This window comes from Herpailurus yagouaroundi, unplaced genomic scaffold, assembly GCF_014898765.1.
Source record: "Herpailurus yagouaroundi ecotype Mexico unplaced genomic scaffold, PumYag 139, whole genome shotgun sequence".
Classification (NCBI taxonomy): Eukaryota; Metazoa; Chordata; class Mammalia; order Carnivora; family Felidae; genus Herpailurus; species Herpailurus yagouaroundi.
The window spans coordinates 49,926,561-49,946,297 of NW_024412394.1; the positions used below are offsets into that span (position 1 = coordinate 49,926,561).

A 19,737-nucleotide genomic window follows, 5' to 3' on the forward strand; every position below is an offset into this window, starting at 1 on the left:
ATACTAAGAAAATGAAAAAGGCAAACCATGGACTGGGAGAAAATATTCACTGCACAAATATCAGACAAAAAACTGTAACAAGAGGATATAGAAGTCTTACAACTCAATATTAAGAAGAGAACAACCCAATTAAAAAACTGACAAAGGATTTTAACAGGCATTATGCAAAATAAACTATATGAAAGCCCAACAGGCACATGCCAAGATTAGTCATCAGGGAAATATTCAAATTAAAACTGCAGTAGGAGGGGCACCTGGGTAGCTCAGTCGGTTGAACGTCCGACTTCGGCTCAGGTCATGACCTCCTGATTCGTGGGTTTGTGCCCCACGTCGGGCTCTTGGCTGACAGCTCAAAGCCTGGAGCCTGCTTGGGATTCTGTGTCTCCCTCTCTCTCGGCCCCTCCCCGTCTCATGCTCTGTCGCTCCCTGTCTCTCAAAAGTGAATAAAGATTAAAAAAAAAAAAAAACTGCAGTAGGATACCACTAGACACTTATTAGAATGGCTAAAATTAAAAAAGACTGATCATACCAAATGTTGACAAGGATGTGGAGCAACTGGAACTCTAATACTGCTCTACTACTGCTGGTGGAAACATGGAATTGTACAGCTACTTTGGAGGTCTGCAGTTTCTTAACATGTTAAAACATATACCTACCATAAAACTCAGCTGTTACATTTCTAAGTATTTACTCCAAAGAAATCTACGTGAAGACTTGTACACAAATGTTCATAGATGCTTTCTTTAAGAGCCAAAAAGTGGAAACCAAAAATTATCCATCAGTAGTTGAGTGCATCAACAAAATTTGCTGCATCTGTACAATGGAACCCTGCTGAAAATAATAAAGGGACAAACCATTCATATATGCAGCAACTTAGGTGAATAAATCATTATGCTGAGTGAAAAGCCAGCCAAAATAGACTATATTCTATAGGATTAAATTCTAGAAAATGCCAAATAATTAGTTATAGCAAACTGATTAATGGTTGTCTGGGAAAGGGGGTAGAGGAAGGATAGATTATCTAGGGGTACAAGGAAATTTCTGGAATTGTGGAGACTCTCAGTACCCTATGGTGATTTCACAGATGCATTTATTGCAAAAGTTATCAAACTGTACACTTAAGTATGTTCAATCTGTATAAAGATTGTATGTTAACTATTGAGCACTTATTTCCTAAGAACTTTAAAATCACTTTGTCCAGTTCAAACCAAACATACTCTCAACTCCACTGGATTTTTGACTAAAACTACATTAAACAAATAATCTGTAAGTACATACAGCTATGTAAGAATTTAATTTATTTTTTATTTTAGAGAGAGAGAGCACTTAGGGCTGAAGAATCTCAAGCAGCCTCCATGCTCAGCACAGAGCCTGACTTGAGGCTTGACCCCACATTCTGGGATCATGACCTGAGTTGAAATCAAGAGTTCAATGCTCAACTGACTGAGCCACCCAGGTGCCCTTATGATATTGTTTTCTCATTTAGGAAAATGTTAAGTTAATGTCTTATTTATATTATTGAGGCTATAGTGTTCATCGGCCCTATTTCCTTTAAATGTTTTCTTTGGTATTTTGTAGTATTATTGACATTGTCAGTAGGGCAAAGGAAAATCTCATTTCTACTTCTGGTTATTATAGAAACACTACTAATTTAAAAAAAATTTTTTTTTCAACGTTTATTTATTTTTGGGACAGAGAGAGACAGAGCATGAACGGGGGAGGGGCAGAGAGAGAGGGAGACACAGAATCGGAAACAGGCTCCAGGCTCTGAGCCATCAGCCCAGAGCCCGACGCGGGGCTCGAACTCATGGACCGCGAGATCGTGACCTGGCTGAAGTCGGATGCTTAACTGACTGCGCCACCCAGGCGCCCCAAAACTACTAATTTTGATACATATCAGATACAATCTATCAAATTAGTTTTGTGGGTTTTCTATATAGTTTTACATTCTGCAAATAAAGATAATCTTTCTTATTTTCTAGTTATTATACTAATTATTCTATTTTGGGGTCTTTTCATGAACTAAAACTTAAAAAAAATGTTGACTAATGACAGGGCATCTTTGCTTTGTTTCAGATTATAATGTTTCAGATTCATTAAAATGACAGTAATTTAACTATTTAATATGCTGTTGGTTTAGAGGAGTGATCTTTATCAAGTTTGGGAAATTCCATTTTAATCCTTCTTTTATTTGTAAATATTATCAAATATCCTTTAGGCTTCTATTGGTAGAATTGTACAGTTTCTTTAATTTATATAATGAATTACACTGGATTTTTAATTTTTTTTTTCAACGTTTTTTATTTATTTTTGGGACAGAGAGAGACAGAGCATGAACGGGGGAGGGGCAGAGAGAGAGGGAGACACAGAATCGGAAACAGACTCCAGGTTCCGAGCCATCAGCCCAGAGCCCGACGCGGGGCTCGAACTCACGGACCGTGAGATCGTGACCTGGCTGAAGTCGGACGCTTAACCGACTGCGCCACCCAGGCGCCCCTACACTGGATTTTTTAAAATGTTACATTTTTGCTATCAGTACTACTTCATGTGCCAATCTTTTAATATTTTGAAGCACTCAATTTGGACAGCTTTATATACCAGTTGTAGAACTATATTATACTGTCAACCTTAACACAGTTATTTTGCCAGCAAAAGGATTTGGGAATAGTAGAGGAATTGCAATTTGGGTCATGTAAGTGATGGCAAACCATAAATAAGTCAGATTAAAGGAAAATGATACTTCATAGAGAAAAGAAGGAAGTTGGGAGGGGTTGTTTTGATCCAGTCTATTGGAGGAAAGTGAGAGTTCAGGGTCGTGAGGGTTTCTCATTGGCTGAGTTGTGGTATTTTCTTATTGGCTGGGGTAGTTGCTGGCATGGAGAAATTCATTCTTCCTCCTACTGGAGTAGTTAAGTAGGCCTCTTCCTATTGGGAATGCAAGGTATGTCTCTCCCTGTTGGAGTGTGCAATTGATGGTGAGTGGTAGGGAATAAGAACACCCTCTTCTGGCTTCCCAACTTTTAAAGATTTTAAGTGAGATCTACACCCTATGTGGGTCTTGAACTCACAACCCGAGATCAAAAGTCACATGCTCCACTGACTCAGCCAGCCAGGCACCCCTCCCAATTCCATTTTAAATGAGGTCTCCTTTATTCAGTTTCACAATACTTTTAAACAGACATATAGTATTACATGGTATAGATCTACTACAGTTTACTTAACACTGATTAACAGCTACTTAGGTTGCTTTTTAAAAATTAAAAAAAATTTTTTTAATGTTTATTTTTGAGAGAGAGACAGAGACAGAGCATGAGCAGGGGAGGGGCAGAGGCAGCAGGAGACACAGAATCCGAAGCAGGCTCCAGGCTCTGAGCGGTCAGCACAGAGCTCGACGTGGGGCTCAAACCCACGAACTGTGAGATCAGTGACCTGAGCCAAAGTCGGACGCTTAACTGACTGAGCCACCCAGGGGCCCCTTAGGTTGCTTTTTAAAAACTCGATGCTGTGATAAACATAATTGTGTAACAGTATACCTCTAAAATGATTTCTGATTTCACCTTTACTTTTATGCTTCCTCTATAGAGAATGGAGTGGCGGAAAAGACAAAGTTCATATATTTAAAACTTCTTGAATTTCTGATGTTCAGATATCCCTCCTTATATAGAAAAGGCAGTTTTCTCCCCCAGGCTCAATTTACCTAAAGACATTCTGAGTTGACCTTCTATAGTTTTTGAAGCTCTGTCTCTACATCTTTCCTAATCATTTCCTTATCTCCATGTAGCTATTTTTTGTGAATCTCAGGGATATGGCACATTTTATCTTTCACAGATTCATTCATGATTGTGAGTCCAATTATAATGTGTGGGCGTTTCCCCTCATGCCAAACAATTTGACACCAGCCAGGTATCCTACAATTCAACTCAATTGTGATGTGATCTACTCAAGAGACAGTGTAAGACTCCACAGGTTAAGGGTTTGGTCCTACAAGACTGCCCCCGCCCCCCTCCATTTCAGGCACAAATTGCAAGTCCAGGTTGTCACCTGTGCTTCTGACTGGCTATATAGATCAGAGGTTCCAACAATCTGTTCCCTGGATTTGATTAGTACGCCAGGGCAGCTCACAGAACTTGGGAGAAACATTTTACTTATTAGGTCACCAGTTTGTTATAAAAGACATAATCCAAGAACAGCCACATAGAAGAGATGCACAGGGAGAGGTATTTGGAAATGGTGTAGAGTTTCCATGCCTTCTGTGTGCATCACTCTCCCCACTCCCACCCCATCTTCATATGTTTACCAACTCAGGAACTCTATGAACCCTGTTCTTTTGGAGTTTTTATGGGGGGCTCCATTACACAGGCATGACCAATTAAATCACTGGCCTTTGGTGACTGAATTCCATACCTCCAGCCCTTTTTCCCCTCCCTGAAGGTGGGTGTTGGGTGGGGCTAAGTTTTCTCACCTTCCAACTGGGTAGTTGGCTTCTGGGGCAACTAGCTCCCATTCTCACCTAGGGGCTTTCCCAAAAATTGCCTCATTACCATAACAAGACATCTTTATGGTTCTCACCACTTAAGGAATTTCAGAGGTTTTAGGTGCTGTGTACCAGGAACAGGGAAGAAGACCAAATATAGAATTTATTATAAATCACAATGTCACACTCCGCCTCTCAGCTTTCACAACACTAGATGGGTTAGAATCTAGAAAGCTGACGATGGCAATACCCCTTCTATCCACTCTATGGTATAGGTAATTCTCAAATCTGTCGGTGTAACAGAATCACTTCAGGAACTGGATAAAAGTTTATATCCCTGAATGATAACCTGTCATTGTGAAGCAGAATTTCGAAGGCTGGGGCCCCTAGAATGTGCATTGATAAAATAATAATAATAACAATAAACTTAAAGCCATTAAAGTTCTGATTTATTTATTTTTTTACTCCTCTTGTTGAGACTATGCTTCATCTTCACCAAATCCATGGGACAACCTTTGGAATCACTCCCTTTGGGTCCACCCCTACCTGCAGGGATCCAGGTTGGGGCCAGTAGTGGGAAGGGAAGTTCCTGCCCCTGTAGGATTCATGCAAGGGCTCCAATGGTTGTGCCCATGGCAAAGGGCCCTGAGTTCCTGCCAAAGAAACATGGTTTGTGTAAGGCTTTGTCCTCCTGGTTTTAATTTTTACTATGCAGAAAACAACAAAAAGGTAAAGAACTCTTAAAAGGAAAAAAATTACCACAATGTCAATACCTGAAGACAACCACCATGTCACTTTAGTATTTTCTCTCATAGTCTTTGTTGGAATTGTTCCATTCAACAGCAATATGATTTCATTTCCATTAAAGACCAGACTTTTTTTAAATATGCTTAGGAACCTAGTTTTCCTCCCCTTTATTAAGTCTATAAGAAAATGTATTCCAAGTTCTAAACTATTAAAATGAGATTTTTGTGAGCCTTGAAGCTAAGAAGACCTGGGTTTGAACTGCAGCCCAATATTTACTAGCTGGGCAAGTTTTAAACATCTCTGTTCATCACTTTATTTCTAAAGCAAGAGTAACATTTACAAAATGCCTAAAACATAGTATACACTTAGTAAGTGTTAGTTACTTTATGATACCTCCAAGTTTAAAATTTTTTTCCTCATAATATGGCTAATTTTGTTTTCTCATAATTTGTTCTACCAAAGTTTCTATTACTTCTTTCATTCGAGATATAAAGTTTCTTTTCTAAGGTGGACTGTCATTACTGAATATCTAAATTACTTCAAGTCTGATTTCCAACCAGTGTTCTAACTAAAGTGCTCTAACTTCACATTTTGAAGTTTTATTTTTCTTTAAACATATTATTTTTTTAATTTTTATTTTTGAGAGAGAGAGCGAGCAGGGGAGGGGAGGGGGAGAGGGAGAGAGAGAGAGAGAGAGAGAGAGAGAGAGAGAGAGAGAAAATATAAAACAGGGTCCAGGATCCAAGCTGTCAGCACAGAGCCTGACACAGGGGTTGAACACACAAACTGCGAGATCATGACCTGAGCTGAAGTTGGTGCTTAACCGACTAAGCCCCCCAGGCGCCTCTGAAGTTTTATTTTTCTAAGCTGCATCAACTGTAAATATAGGGAAATCTTTAAGTATTATACACCATATTGATTGGGTTTTGACATTAATGTCCATTCTTGTGAGGGGACAGCTTTTCCTATTTCCATTTTTATTGTGGAGAACAGGGGCAGAGAAAATGGGGGAGGCAGTGGTCTATTTACCTTTCCAAGAGTGTGAAGAAGGCTACTCATTGTCCTCTAAATCTTTTTGATCCTTCGTTTGTAACTGAATTCCCCCCTTCGAGTTAGGCACACAGCTGCCCATTCATACAGACACTTCAGGCCTCAAAGAGGGTAGGGTTAAGGTGTGTGATTAAATTCTGGCAAATGGATGTGACCATAAGTGACCTGAACCTTTGCTGCTCTTGCCCTTTCCCTCTCCTCTTTGGCCAGGATGCAGATGAGCAAAACTATCATAGAAGTCATTATTTTGGGCAGCATCCAAATTTATGTCATTATGAATCATAGGCTACATGCAACAGCACCAAGACTGGGGAATTTTCTGATATTGCTGGAAAAAAAAAAAAAGTGAAAAGGGAAGAAATATTCAGCTTAGGTCTAGGAACTTGGTACCACTTCCTCAAGTCTCCTATACATAAAATGTGGAATCATGAATGGGAGGACAGAATTAATGTGGTCAGACATGAGTTTTAGTATGAATTTTGAAGTTAAGACTATTGTCCAACAATGTACTAGTATATATTAGCCCTACTGTATGGAAACAGATTGTTTGTGAGCATATAAATTATAAACTGCATATGTGGCTTACAGAATAAAGACATGTTTCCAATCCTTAAATGATATCTGTTAAAAGGTTCTCATGGTATATGCAAAAGAAACAAGTGGTACTGATTTTTGCAAGTAATATGCTCATGACATATGGATATTTAGGTAAGTATCTTTGCAGGAAATGGATTAAAAGTCAAAAAGGTGTATGAGGGAATATCAGCATTTTTTCTTCAACCACAAAAAATTACACCCGTTTTTAGGTTTCTTCATTCTCTAATTTGAATTTGGTAAAGTTATCAATGATTAATGCAGTCATTCCTTTAATAACTAAAGAAGAGATTCCACAAAGAGAAACAGATAGTAAGTCTGAGAAGCAACTGCATTTTGCAGATGACTTTTGCTTTTCAGAAGATTTCTGGTGTACTCAAAGCAATTATCGTGATGCTATGTGGCATCTATAAGATATCACTGATCATTAAATTACAGGATAAAAAATGCATTTCATTACTTGGAAATGATTTCACTGAAAAAACTGACATCAAGGGCAGGTCATTTCAACAAACTCATTTTTGGTGGGACCTCATGGCAGGGATGAGAAGCTCTGAGAGCAGTTACTCATTACTGATGGAAAAGGAACACAGGTCCCGGCAGTAAGCAGTACATGATCTACCAATGTCATCTTAGTTATTTCCATGGGCACTGCAATAGTACACAGGACCACAGAGAGCATCAGTATGAGAGATCCCTATCAAATACTTTTTACCAAAGACTGTTTTGTTCAGTTAGAATACTGTCTCCCAGGTTTTGAACAAGCAAAAAAGCAGCTGCAATCTAAATAAAAATGAAAAGCAGGATTTTTTAAAAAGTGACACTGACCAACGACTATTTCCTGAAAACTACCATGAACCTACTAATGTGCTACTGTCCATGTCCATGTTGCATTTCTAACACCCAAATACAGAGATAAACAGGCTTACTTTATCAAACAATGCAAGGGATTTTGTAAGCAAAGTGTTAAGGTTCCCTAAAAACAAAAATAAAGCAATCTTAAATGTTTCAGAACCTGACAACAATGCACAATCAAGCTGGCCACAATGGACACATCTACAGCCTCTTAAAACCTATGTTTTCTCTTGAAGACTGATACTGAAAGGTTTTCAAGTATCACTAAAAGTGGTTTAATTAAAATTTCCTGTCAAAGGAATTAAAACAACTGTTCAAGAGGAGGCAAAAAAGATTAAAAAGAATACATATTGAATGATTTCATTAATGTAACTAGAAAATGCGAACAAATTTATACTGTTAGAAAGCACATCAGGGTCTGGGGCTTAGGGCCTAGAGTGGAGGGAGGCAAGGACTACAAAGGGGCATGGGAGACCCTGGGGAGGCGGGAAGGAAATGTTCAGTATCTTGCTTGTTGGATGGACTCCCAAGTGTATACACATGTCAAAACTCAGTAAACTGCACTCATTAAGTGGATGCAGTTTAGTGTGTAAATATTACATCCCAATTAAAAGACAAAGAACAAAGAGGTAAAAACAAAAATACAAAACAAACCAAAAATGGAAAAGCCTGAATTAAGCCTTTCCTAAGAGCAGAGAACAAATCTTTCTAGACCAAGCCTCACAATATCATTATTTGTTATTTCCATTTTTAGCAGGTCTTTCAGCTGAGGGGAGTGAAAGAGTGACGACACCCCACCACATTGAATAAATAATGTGGAAACTGAAGCACTCAGCAAGTTTTAAATTACGGCAAAGTGGTATAGAGCACAGACTTGGGTTTAAAAGTGCTGGCTAGAGGACCTGGGTGGCTCAGTCTGTTAAGCGTCTGACTGTTGGTTTCGGCTCAGGTTATGATCTCATGGTTTGTGGGATGGAGCCCTGTGTCGGGCTCTGCACTGACAGTATAGAGCCTGCTTGGGATTTTCCTTCCCTCTCTCTCTCTGCCTCTCCCCTGCTTGTGCTCCGTCTCTCAAAATAAATCAATAAACTTAAAAAAAAATAAAGTGTTGGTTTTGTTGTGATCTATAGAGTGGTCACAAAGCCTCTGTGCCTGCAAGTTACCTCCAATCCTCCCCTTCCCCCACTGGCCATTTGCTACTCAGTTTACAAATTTTCCCATGCTCTTCTTCACATCATGGGCTTACAGTGGCTACAGAGTCCCCTTGCATGAGATTCTGCCTAAAACAGCTGACGGGGGAAAAGTAGACTCAGGCACAAGTCTTAGCATTTAGGAGCCCTTTATCCATCTGTGAAATGGGAGTACAATCGAACTACCATGTGACTAAAGAGAACATGTAACTTGGCATTAGCCATATGGGCTTCACTTATAATACATGCTCAATAAATATCTGTTAAAGAAATAATTGAATCAATGAGCTGATTTACTGAAATGAAGATCGAGTTTATAAGAATGTGTATATGTGCACACAGGTGCTGGTTGGGGGGTTAGTAGGTAGATAATGCAATGAAATGTTTAATGTAACTTAGATATACTACAGGAAACCAGTTTCCTAATGAGAAGAATCACTCAGTGATGTATATGCCATTTGTACCTCATATAAATCGTGATTTAATGAAATTGTGAAGAGCACCCATTTAACAAAAACTTTGAATGGTTAGATAGATTATGTTAAATGGCCAATCATCTAGCTTCTCAAAAATCATGATTATGTTACAACAGTGTTGAGTACTGTAAGAATACTCACTACTCAGTTTTTATTTGACTTTGTGTGAGGTAAACATATTGCAGAGCAGAACACCTCACAGCTTATTTGCTGATATAAATCATTAACCATTTTTGTAAACAAGTTTAGAATAACAATCTGAATTTTATTACAAACAAAAATAATCTAGAAAGCTTCCTTCAATTATACAGTATGCACAAGGATTTCTGCATTACACGGTTTTACATAAAATGTTTTGAATGATACAAGTGGGACTTCCTACCATTTGAAGAGGAGTTGACTGCTGAAAACCATACACTTAACAGAAAGAAAAAAGTTTCACAGGCAAAACCTATGATCTCTGGCTACAGGCAGGAGCGGAAACTAGGAACATAAAAGAAGCTTGGAGAAAAAAAAAGACAATAAATACTCCAAAATGCTTTAGCAAAAAGAGTCAAACATTTGTAAACAACTTTTAAACAAATCTCTTTACTATGTGGTGTTGCTATAAAGTCAAGTCTTAACTGATTTTCATTTGACTCAGAAAAGTTACTTTTACTGCTGAGTATTTCTCTCTAGACTTTGTTTTCTTTCCCTGGAGAATAAAATATAATTAGGTATTGTTCGAGATTCTGAATTTCTTAGAGGGGGGCCTTTGAGCCACTTGCTTGTCTTTTTGCTATTTCCACCCATAAATGAGGGTTAGAGTGAAAGGTAAAACCAGAATCAATAAAAATTTTGGCTCCTTATTAGTCTCTGTTTGGAGGTTTAATGGGTGAGGATGCTGATAAAACTAGCTGTGGATTTTAATTATCCCTGCTGCACTTTTATCCCATCAGGGATAATCAGGACTTAAAAAGTATGAGCTTTGCAACACAACTACTTACAAACCATGTAGGCTGAGCTGCACTCAGTGTCTAGGACAATTACTGTTTGAGAACCCCCAAGAACTTACTGTAAACAAACAAGCAAGTGTTCAAGAGCCTGTTTTTGTACTTGGTACCATGACGTAACACTACTATTTTCTTTAGTTTTCCTACTTGAGACTTTTATGAAGTGATTACATGTAACAATAATAAATTTTCCCTTTAAGTATATATGATATATAGTAAAAACACATTAATGACTAAAATAAAATCTGAAGTCAAGCATTAGCATCCACATTGAATGTCTTGTGCTCTGAGATAATCAGAAAAGTCTCTAAACACTGACTAGGTCCCTCTTGGTGAAGTGACACATGTATGTAACAAGCAGCAATGCTAGGAGTTATACTTTTCCTTAGTCTACAGGTATTTTCTGTGCCAATTTTATTTTACTATTAATGTGTTGAGACCAGTATCACTTTCAGCTAGGTAATCAAATTATTTGGGAATGATAACCTTTCTTTCATTTAAATCAAGCAATGGTAGACATTTATTTACTGGAAACTTTCTAATAATAGATTTTGAGGAAGCTAAAAATGACACAGTTTAGTACAAACTGTCCTTTACCTTTATTGCTTGTATACACAGGAATACATTATAAAACTCAGTGGAAGGAGGAAAAAAGTAACAGAAGAAAAAGTTACCTGCTTTAGCATTTTTTAAGAATAGTTTTGATAACTTCTTAGATCAACTTGCTTATCTGAAACAGAGCAGAACTACAATACAATCATGATATAATTCTAATAATCACAGAAATTATGCTTTCATTTTTAATTTTCTCTTCATAAAACATTAATGCTATAAAAATGAGGTTGATGACATCCTTATTTAAAAGACACCTTGTACTGGTATCAAAATGTGATTTATTTTAATACCAACTGAAAAAATAGAGCTTATATAGTCTATTATTTCAATGAAGTTTATTACTTTTATTTTCAAAGTTTACGGTAGCAAAGTTATTGTTAACAATATAAATTTTCTCTTTATAAGTGTTGAAATTCCCTTAAAAGTGTTGAAAGGCAGCAGGCATTCTAGGATGGGCTTGTAAGGAAAATTAATTATTCCAATGTTGATAAAGAGTATACTTGATGAATTTATATTTCCTTCTTTAACTTCCTTACTAAACTTCTCCTGATTTGCCAGGTTTTTTTTTAATTTTTTACTCTTTTGGTATCATAAAAGAAATCTAAGCCCAAGCCTTTTAGTTGGAGCAATTATTTCCATTTTCCATCATTTCTCTTCAGTTTTTCAAATATACACTACAACAATCCAATAATCATTGCAGGAAGGAATGATCATTTAAGCTGGATCGTGTTCATTTACCTTTTAATTTCATTTAGGAGATATTAATATTAGAGTCATAAAGTCTTTACAGTCTCAACACACATACACACAATCACAGAATTAAAAATCTTTATATCTTAAAAAAAGGGTTCCATTTTGTTCAATGTATCATAATTTCAGTCCAATGAAATTTGCTTTTATTAAATACAGCAGCCGCCACTTACCTTTAAATATTTTATGGATGGAACTAAGTTCAGTACTGATTGAAGGATGCTGGCATCAGAGCCCTCACTTTGGAACTATCTCTAAAGGTTCTGCATTTCTATAATGTACCACTGATTATTCTAGATTTTATAATACCCTGTCTTTAACTTGGTATACACCATCTTTTGGAAAAAAAAAATTATTTGTTTTTTGAGATGAGATACAAGAACAAAATCATTCTTGAGGTTCCACCTCGAAAAAAGGCGATGTTTGCACATAGCAGCTAGTTTGATACCCCGTGTTGTTAGGCTAGCCTTCACACAATGAGCATGCATATATAGCCATGGTTCACTGCATCTGTTTTGAAGTTGAGAACTGCTGCTTATTCAAGTCACAGATGCCCCCATGTTATGCAAGGAGACAGTTGAACTGCATGTCCACCATGAGAAAAAGAAAATAAACGATGAAACAAAATGCAGCAAATATAGGCAGTTGGCATTCAGAACACGCCCAAAAGCTAACACTCACGAATTGTCATTAGAAGGGCTTTTCTTTCCTTAAAAAAAAAAGTCTTTCTTTGCATATTTTAAAATTTGAAGGTCCCAGAGAATCATGAAGTGCCTTGTCGTTTTTGCTGCTGGCTTCTGATGACCTCTAGTTGTTTTTTACATTGCTGGTAGTAAGTAGAAAGGCTTTTGTTTTCATCTAAAAGCTTTTTATGTTCCTGTACCAGACGAGATGTATTTTGCTGGTCCTTTTCATCCTGGTCCAGTTCTGCAACTAGTTCTTGCCTAAAAACAAATACCACATAATAAAATACAATAAAAGATACACGATAGAAAAAATTTATACACTAATAACCAATGAGCTCAACTAATTAGAACTTTTATTCTGACTCTGTCACTATGCATCTCAGGGACACCATGCAAATGTAACTGCGGGCTAGAATGGAGACTAGCATCCACTCTTCTGGTTTACCCATACAAACACCATAATCCTTTTATTTTAATAAGTAACTCTACTTAGACAATTAGTGAATACAGATAAAATGGTATAATTAAAGTTTTAGAAAATTTTATCTGGTATCCTTTTTGTGTAGGAAGAAAAAGGCTGGGGAAGGGCTCTGACCACAGGAAAATAACATGATGTTTTTACCATTCACATTCCACTTTTACACTCATGAACTTTTATTCATGTTTTGAAGTCAGTTTTATTTAACCACAGTGCCAAGTGGGGGCTAATACAACATTTGCAAGCTAATTAAAATAGATGCTATCAACTTAAGTCTGTTTCTTATTTTAAAACAGTGAGAACAATATAAAGTACCACTTTCAAATGAGTTATTCACTTTTAAGAACATTTTCAGGAATGACCCTTAGAGACTTTCATAGCCTGATAAACTTTTTTAAGCCCCCTTTTATTTGGGAGATGTTCAATATTAGCTCCTATAGCGAAGTTACTGGATATAACTGAATAACTAACGAAAAGCCTACAAATGGTTTTCTTGTAATACTTCTCATTTTTAAAGTATTCAAGGGGTGCCTGGGTGGCTCAACTGGTTAAGCTTCCGACTTCAGCTCAGGTCATGATCTCATGGTCCATGGGTTTGAGACCCATGTCAAACTCTTGTCCAGCTCAGAGCCTGGAGCCTGCTTTGGATTCTGTCTCTCCCTCTCTCTCTCTGCCCCTCCCCTGCTTCTGCTCTCTCTCTCAAAAACGAATAAACATTAAAAAAAAAGTATTTAAAATTGATTAAAACCATCATAGTGTTCACATTCCCTCAATCCACCATTTATTTTTTCCAGCTCAGAACTCCTCTTTCAAATGAATAAAGTATGAAAAAAGTATAGGTTAAACATGTGAAATAAGAAAGTTTTTTTTTTTTTAAATAAAGTACTAACAGTTCTATAGTTAGCTCCATAATTTGCAGACTCTAATATTTATTTCCTATATAGCTTTTAAGGTACTGAATTGAAATCATTTACATTGTTATAACAATAAATTGCGATGGAGCTACTTTTTGTTTGTTTGTTTTTTTGGAAGTACAAAAAGAAATTATTCCAGGAAGCAAGAAATTTTCACTTATTTAGATTAAAATTAATAGATGGAATCCTATTACCATATATACATATAGTTGCCATGAGTTTTTCCTATAGCACTTCATTTTAGTTACCACAGTAACTCAGCTTCAGAGGTACAAAATTTCATGAGGTACAAAATTTCATGACGTTCATGTTTAAGAAAACTGAAGTTTTGGGTTTCTTTAAGAATTTCAAATAAAGGAGTATGGGAATTGTAGTTCTTAAAAAAGCGAGGAAGGCAGCCTCCATAACTCTTAGAAAGACACATGTGAGTATAAAACTCCCAAGAAAAACACTCACAGGTATAAAATAAAGTAATTCTATTCTCCTAAACAGATACCTGGAGAGAACAGATCTACAAAATGTTTCTAAGATAAAGCACAAGTGAACATTAGTAAATCAAATTATTTCACTTATGTCCAAGGAAACAATAAATCTTTATAATTATAAATCTAAACAGCTTTTAATTTTAAAATTCTTAGAACATAAAACATGTTTATGTAGCACCAGTTTATTTTCCTTAGTTTTAATGTATGTAGTCAAAAAGGTTTAGTTTTGCAAGAAAAATAGCCAAAAGGTGCTACAAACCGAAAGGTAGAACATATGTAGAACCTCCAAATTACAAATATAGTTGAACAACATGGGTCTGAACTGTATGTGTCCACTTATACGTGGATTTTTGTATAGTACTGCAAATGTATTTCCCCTTCCTTTTGATTTCCTTAAAATTTTCTTTTCTCTAGCTTACTTTATTGTAAGAATACAGTACATAATACTCATAACATATAAAATATATGTTAATTGACTGCTTATGTTATTGGTAAGGATTCTGGTCAACAATAGGCCATTAGCAGTTATGTTTTTGCAGAGTCAGAAGTTACATGCAGATTTTTGAATGAGTGGGAGTTCACAACCTGAACCCCCAAGCTATTCAAGGAAGTCAAGTGCATGCTTAATGATTAATTCTAAAAATTAATACAGTTTTCATGTCTTTAAACAATATTTCACCTTAACATATTTTAGACCCAAAATACTAATGTGTTTTATTTTTATTCATAACAGTCAACTTACTTTCTCTGTAATAACAATGCAATTTCTGTTTGAACTTTCATATATTCTTGTGCCATTTTACAATGCTGCTCAAACACTGCCATAGATTCTTTGGAGTTTGGGCACGGTGCTAGAGGCTGCAAATAAATAAAGAAAGTTAAAACATAATTAAATCAAATCTCAATATCAAGCTGAGAGTTAATACGGTGACTGTGATATATTTTTACAGCACTAAAGCAATGATCTTTTAAAAATAAGTGTTAACCCATGGCCTAGAAAATTTCAGTGTCCTTTTGTCAGAGTTAACTCACAGCTTAAATTCACACCTGTGGTTTTAACACTTTCATTGTTATAGCGGATCATGACTAAAGTGATCACTGGCCTCTGGTTTTACATTTCAGGTTGCCAAACCGTATTATACCAAGAGGGTTTATGGCTCTCATACTCATGAGGAGACACTGAAGTGTATTACTTATATTTTCAGTCACAATGAACGTGACAGTGTATTGCAAAATCTACTAAGTGGAAATGAGCTTAAGTAAATTTTATATTGTAGTGCACTGAAAGAGCAAAAATGCTATTCTTGGCATCCTTAAACAAAGATATGGGAGTATTTTAAGACAACTGTTAAGAACATGATTTTGCCAATTTTAAACTTGATTAACTTAACTGAATGAATTATTTTAACTTGAATTTAGAAAGTTTGGGGAAGCCAACTAAAAGCATAAATAAATGAATATACGATGACAAGATATGAACACTTTCTAGGTAGATTCTAGAAAGATTCTCTAGCTTAGATAGCTTTCTAGATAGATTCTCTAAACCTTTTCTATAAGGAAAAAGTAAAAACGGTCACTGAGAAACTACTCCTTTACCTGTAGTTGGTGATCCAGTGTAAGATAAGCCATTGGGATGGAGTTATCCGATCCATTGGTATCTGGAATTCAAGTATGTGTTTATTTATTTTCTATCATAAATAATTATAAACAAAAAGCAAGAAAGCTTCATGAGATATTGGCATTTTGTTCCTAAAGTAAGCAACACATAAAATAAAAGTTATTGCTACTGGTAATGAAGAGTCTATTTCTGAATTTAAAGGTAAACACAGAACATCCAATTACCAGATAATCAGAATGCAGTCATACTCTCATACTATTTAAGTTGGCTATAAATTACATAATATTAAAGCTTACAAATGCTTGTTCAATTAAAAACAAAAACAGTGGTATGGGACCTTTTTAAAATTTGGTCTTCACTGACCCCACCTAATCAAAGCTCGTATCTCTTTCTTTCCTTGACCATGCTAAGTCTGCTATAAGGCCGTGTCAACCCCTTGAACATTCATGCTCTTTAACGAAGAAAGAGGGGAAAATAAGAGATACATTCTCTTCCAGTGGATTACCTTCAATTTATATATATTCTAGTGTGAACCCTCAACCCACCTCCCCTAATGAGAATCACTGCAGAAAATGAAAGATGTTTTTGATGGGAGTATGTTAAACACAGGTATAATGAACAGTTAGGTATATGGAAACTGCAGTTCAGTGTCCTGTGTGAAACAGTTAAATGGATTAAATCAAACAACTAGTCGATTTTACCAAATTGTTTGGACGGCTTTTGTTTGTATTTCATAAGAGGTAAACTGTCATAACTTGCATGAGTCACATGGGATTAACATTTATGCCTCCAGAAGCAGGCAGGATAACTGTGAAGTAATACAGACTTTTAATTTCAGAAGTAGCTGCCTTCCCACAGTTAGGAAAGAGTAAATGAGCTACACAACTGAACTGTTCAGCCCTTTTCCTGACAAGTGACTCCTTGAAAGAGTGGTATAGATAAAGACAAGGTCAGGCTGACAATAAGGCACTGTATGCAAAGCAATAAAAAACTAGGACAGTTTGATGGTTCACTAACCTCAGTAATTTATTGTTGACTGATGAATATTCTAGTTTCCTTTTTTAAAGCCATTGAGAATGTGCTTGCAAGTAACTCTAAAAGCCAAGCTAAATCAGATGAAATAAGATAATGCATGTAAGAAATACCATGCAATGCTGGCATATGGTATGCAGTCAACACATGGTGGTGATGGTTACTATTACTGTAGTCGTTGTTGTTATTGATATAAAATGGGAGCATTAGAAAGGACAGGCAATTTAAATTCTAAAGTTTGTTTTTCTGATTGAAAAAGTAATGCTTATTAAATACCAGAGTGCAATAAAGAAAAATAACAGCATATTGCCTAGTAGAGTCCTACCTACCTTAAAATTATATACACTATCATAAATGTTTCCTGAAATGGTTAAACAAGAAATACACTTAATTTGTTATTTCCCTCACCAATTCTTTCCCCACCCACAACAAGACTTTCAAACTATGCTCCCATGGAACACTATTTTCCACAAAAATGACAACTGATTGGGGCACCTGAGTGGCTCAGTTGGTTAAGTGTCAGACTCTTGGTTTTGGCTCAAGTCATGATTTTGCAGTTCGTGAGTTCGAGCCCCACACTGGGCTCCATGCTGATAGTGCAGAGTCTGCTTTGGATTCTCTCTTTCACTCTCTTTGACCCTCCCCTGCTCACACTCTCTTTCTCTCTCTTTCTTTCTAAATTCATTTATTCATTCATTCCTTCATTCATTCGTTCATTCATTCCCCCTGGGGCACCTGGGTGGCTTAGTCAGTTAAGCACCTGACTTCAGCTCAGGTCTTGATCTCACGGATCGTGGGTGTGAGCCCCGCGTCGGGCTCTGTGCTGACAGCTCAGAGCCTGGAGCCTGCTCCGGATTCTGTGTCTCCCTCTCTCTCGGCCCCTCCCCCGCTCATGCTCTGTCTCTGTCTCTCTCTGTCTGTCAAAAATAAACATTAAAAAAAATTTTTAATTCTTTCATACTTGATGTATCTTATTAAATAAATACCCTGTATCTGATATGTATTTTAGAATTAAGTATATCAGTGTTTCACAGTATTCAGGGAATGGAAAAAAAAAGCCAAGGACTGTTATTAACTATTAAAGTACTCAGCTTACACTGCAAATATAGTAGTTTATTAAATTTATTAAATAAAGCATGCTGAGTTTATTTTTATTTTTAATGGGCCAGTATTCTGACTCTAATAATATTACAAGGAATGGGCTCCATGTCTTCTGTCTTTGCAAACATTGAGTGTTTCCCCCCTCTGTGGCTCCCTCTACTGTGTCTAGCCATCTCTCTCACTAACTGCTCTTGGGTATGTGTCTTTCTTTATCCCCACTATTATAAATAGAAACCCAAAGGCCCTCATTATGTGCTGTGATCATTAAACCCATGTATGCTTTTTACTTTTCTCTGAAAATGCATAGAAATCCCTTCTCTTTTAAAGTAAAAACATCTGATTAATTTTTTTTAACTATGTATGTATGCACTTGTAATTTTTTCCTAAATCAGGGGCCTTCAAAGAAAAAGGATTTGCCAGTATCTCTTCCCTGTAATTTACTGTATTAGCTTGATCATCGATACTTTTCTTAGAAACAGTGCAAAGCTGAACTTCATTAAATATAAGGCTTAAACCACTCTCAACTTTTAAAATTATATTAAAAATTATTTAAAAATGCCAAAGACAAATTTGAGTTGAATTCTGGACCCAGGTACAATTTCTAACTATTGGCATTTTGTGGTATCTTAGGTCCCAAAAAGAAAAAAATGAGACTGGGGTTGGAAGGTTGGAAGAACACGGGAAGTAGAAAAAACACAGCAGTTAAGTGAGAGGGACGTAAGAGGATTTGTATTTTACTTTCATGAGTTCACATCTGCCACATGGTGACTGGTATGTCTAGATCAGTCTAGGCTGAAGTCAGGAGGCCGAGTTGAGTACCTCCCTCACCAGAGGGCTGAAGACCCAAAAAGAGCTAACAGTACCTGAATGTTAATGATCAAGTCTGTCAAGAGCATTTCCCTATGTACCTCTGAGGAGAAGCACACAATGATGAATTCTGCACATGTGCTGCTGAGTACTGGTTAATGTTCTGGACAGTCCTAGGTTGGGCAATGCTAGGGGTGAGACTTAGAGGAGTTTTTGCCACCACTAAATTTAAACTTGCTAAAACTAGAGAGTACACCCTTGGCTAAACATAGTTGTATCTTACACGAAACAGAGAAAAGCTACTCAGTTAATTTTTTATATTAAATTATGAACTTGACGAAGCCATGCCAAATATCTATAAATACTTGTAAGTAGTGTTTTTGTTTGTAAAGACAGAAAGCTGACTTTTTAATTTGGATTTAATTGCCACTATTAATAACATAGTTGATCTTATACAAGATCCCAAATGATCTGATTTTCTAAGGTCTAAGAGATCATCTTTCCTTCTCTGACATAATAACATATAAATAATAAATTTTTATAGAACCATACTGCTGAGTATTTATTAAGGAATTCTCTTAATGCTAAGGAAAAGTTAATTCCACTATGGCACATAATTTCCTGCTTGCCCATAATAAAACTATTCCATCATTAGATTTTTTTTTTTTTAATTTTTTTTTCAACGTTTATTTATTTTTGGGAGAGAGACAGAGCATGAACGGGGGAGGGGCAGAGAGAGAGGGAGACACAGAATCGGAAACAGGCTCCAGGCTCTGAGCCATCAGCCCAGAGCCTGACGCGGGGCTCGAACTCACGGACCGCGAGATCGTGACCTGGCTGAAGTCGGACGCTTAACCGACTGCGCCACCCAGG

The 19,737-nt window shown here is 36.6% G+C and overlaps 1 protein-coding gene across 5 annotated transcripts in view; it reads right to left on the reverse strand.

Moving 5' to 3' along the window:
- Positions 1-9,488: 9,488 nt before the first annotated feature.
- MAP3K7 (mitogen-activated protein kinase kinase kinase 7) overlaps positions 9,489-19,737 on the reverse strand; it is an 89,495-nt gene continuing 79,246 nt past the window's right edge. For 2 of the 5 annotated variants that reach the window (XM_040474180.1, XM_040474182.1), the window contains 3 exons: positions 15,903-15,964; positions 15,049-15,164; positions 9,631-12,687 (listed from right to left, as the gene is read on the reverse strand). In XM_040474180.1, the coding sequence (XP_040330114.1) occupies positions 12,507-12,687; positions 15,049-15,164; positions 15,903-15,964 (359 nt within the window). In that variant the 3' untranslated portion in view covers positions 9,631-12,506. Of the gene's footprint in view, positions 12,688-15,048; positions 15,165-15,902; positions 15,965-19,737 lie in introns of all 5 variants that reach the window. The other 3 variants (XR_005789894.1, XR_005789892.1, XR_005789893.1) reach the window with 3 other exon arrangements.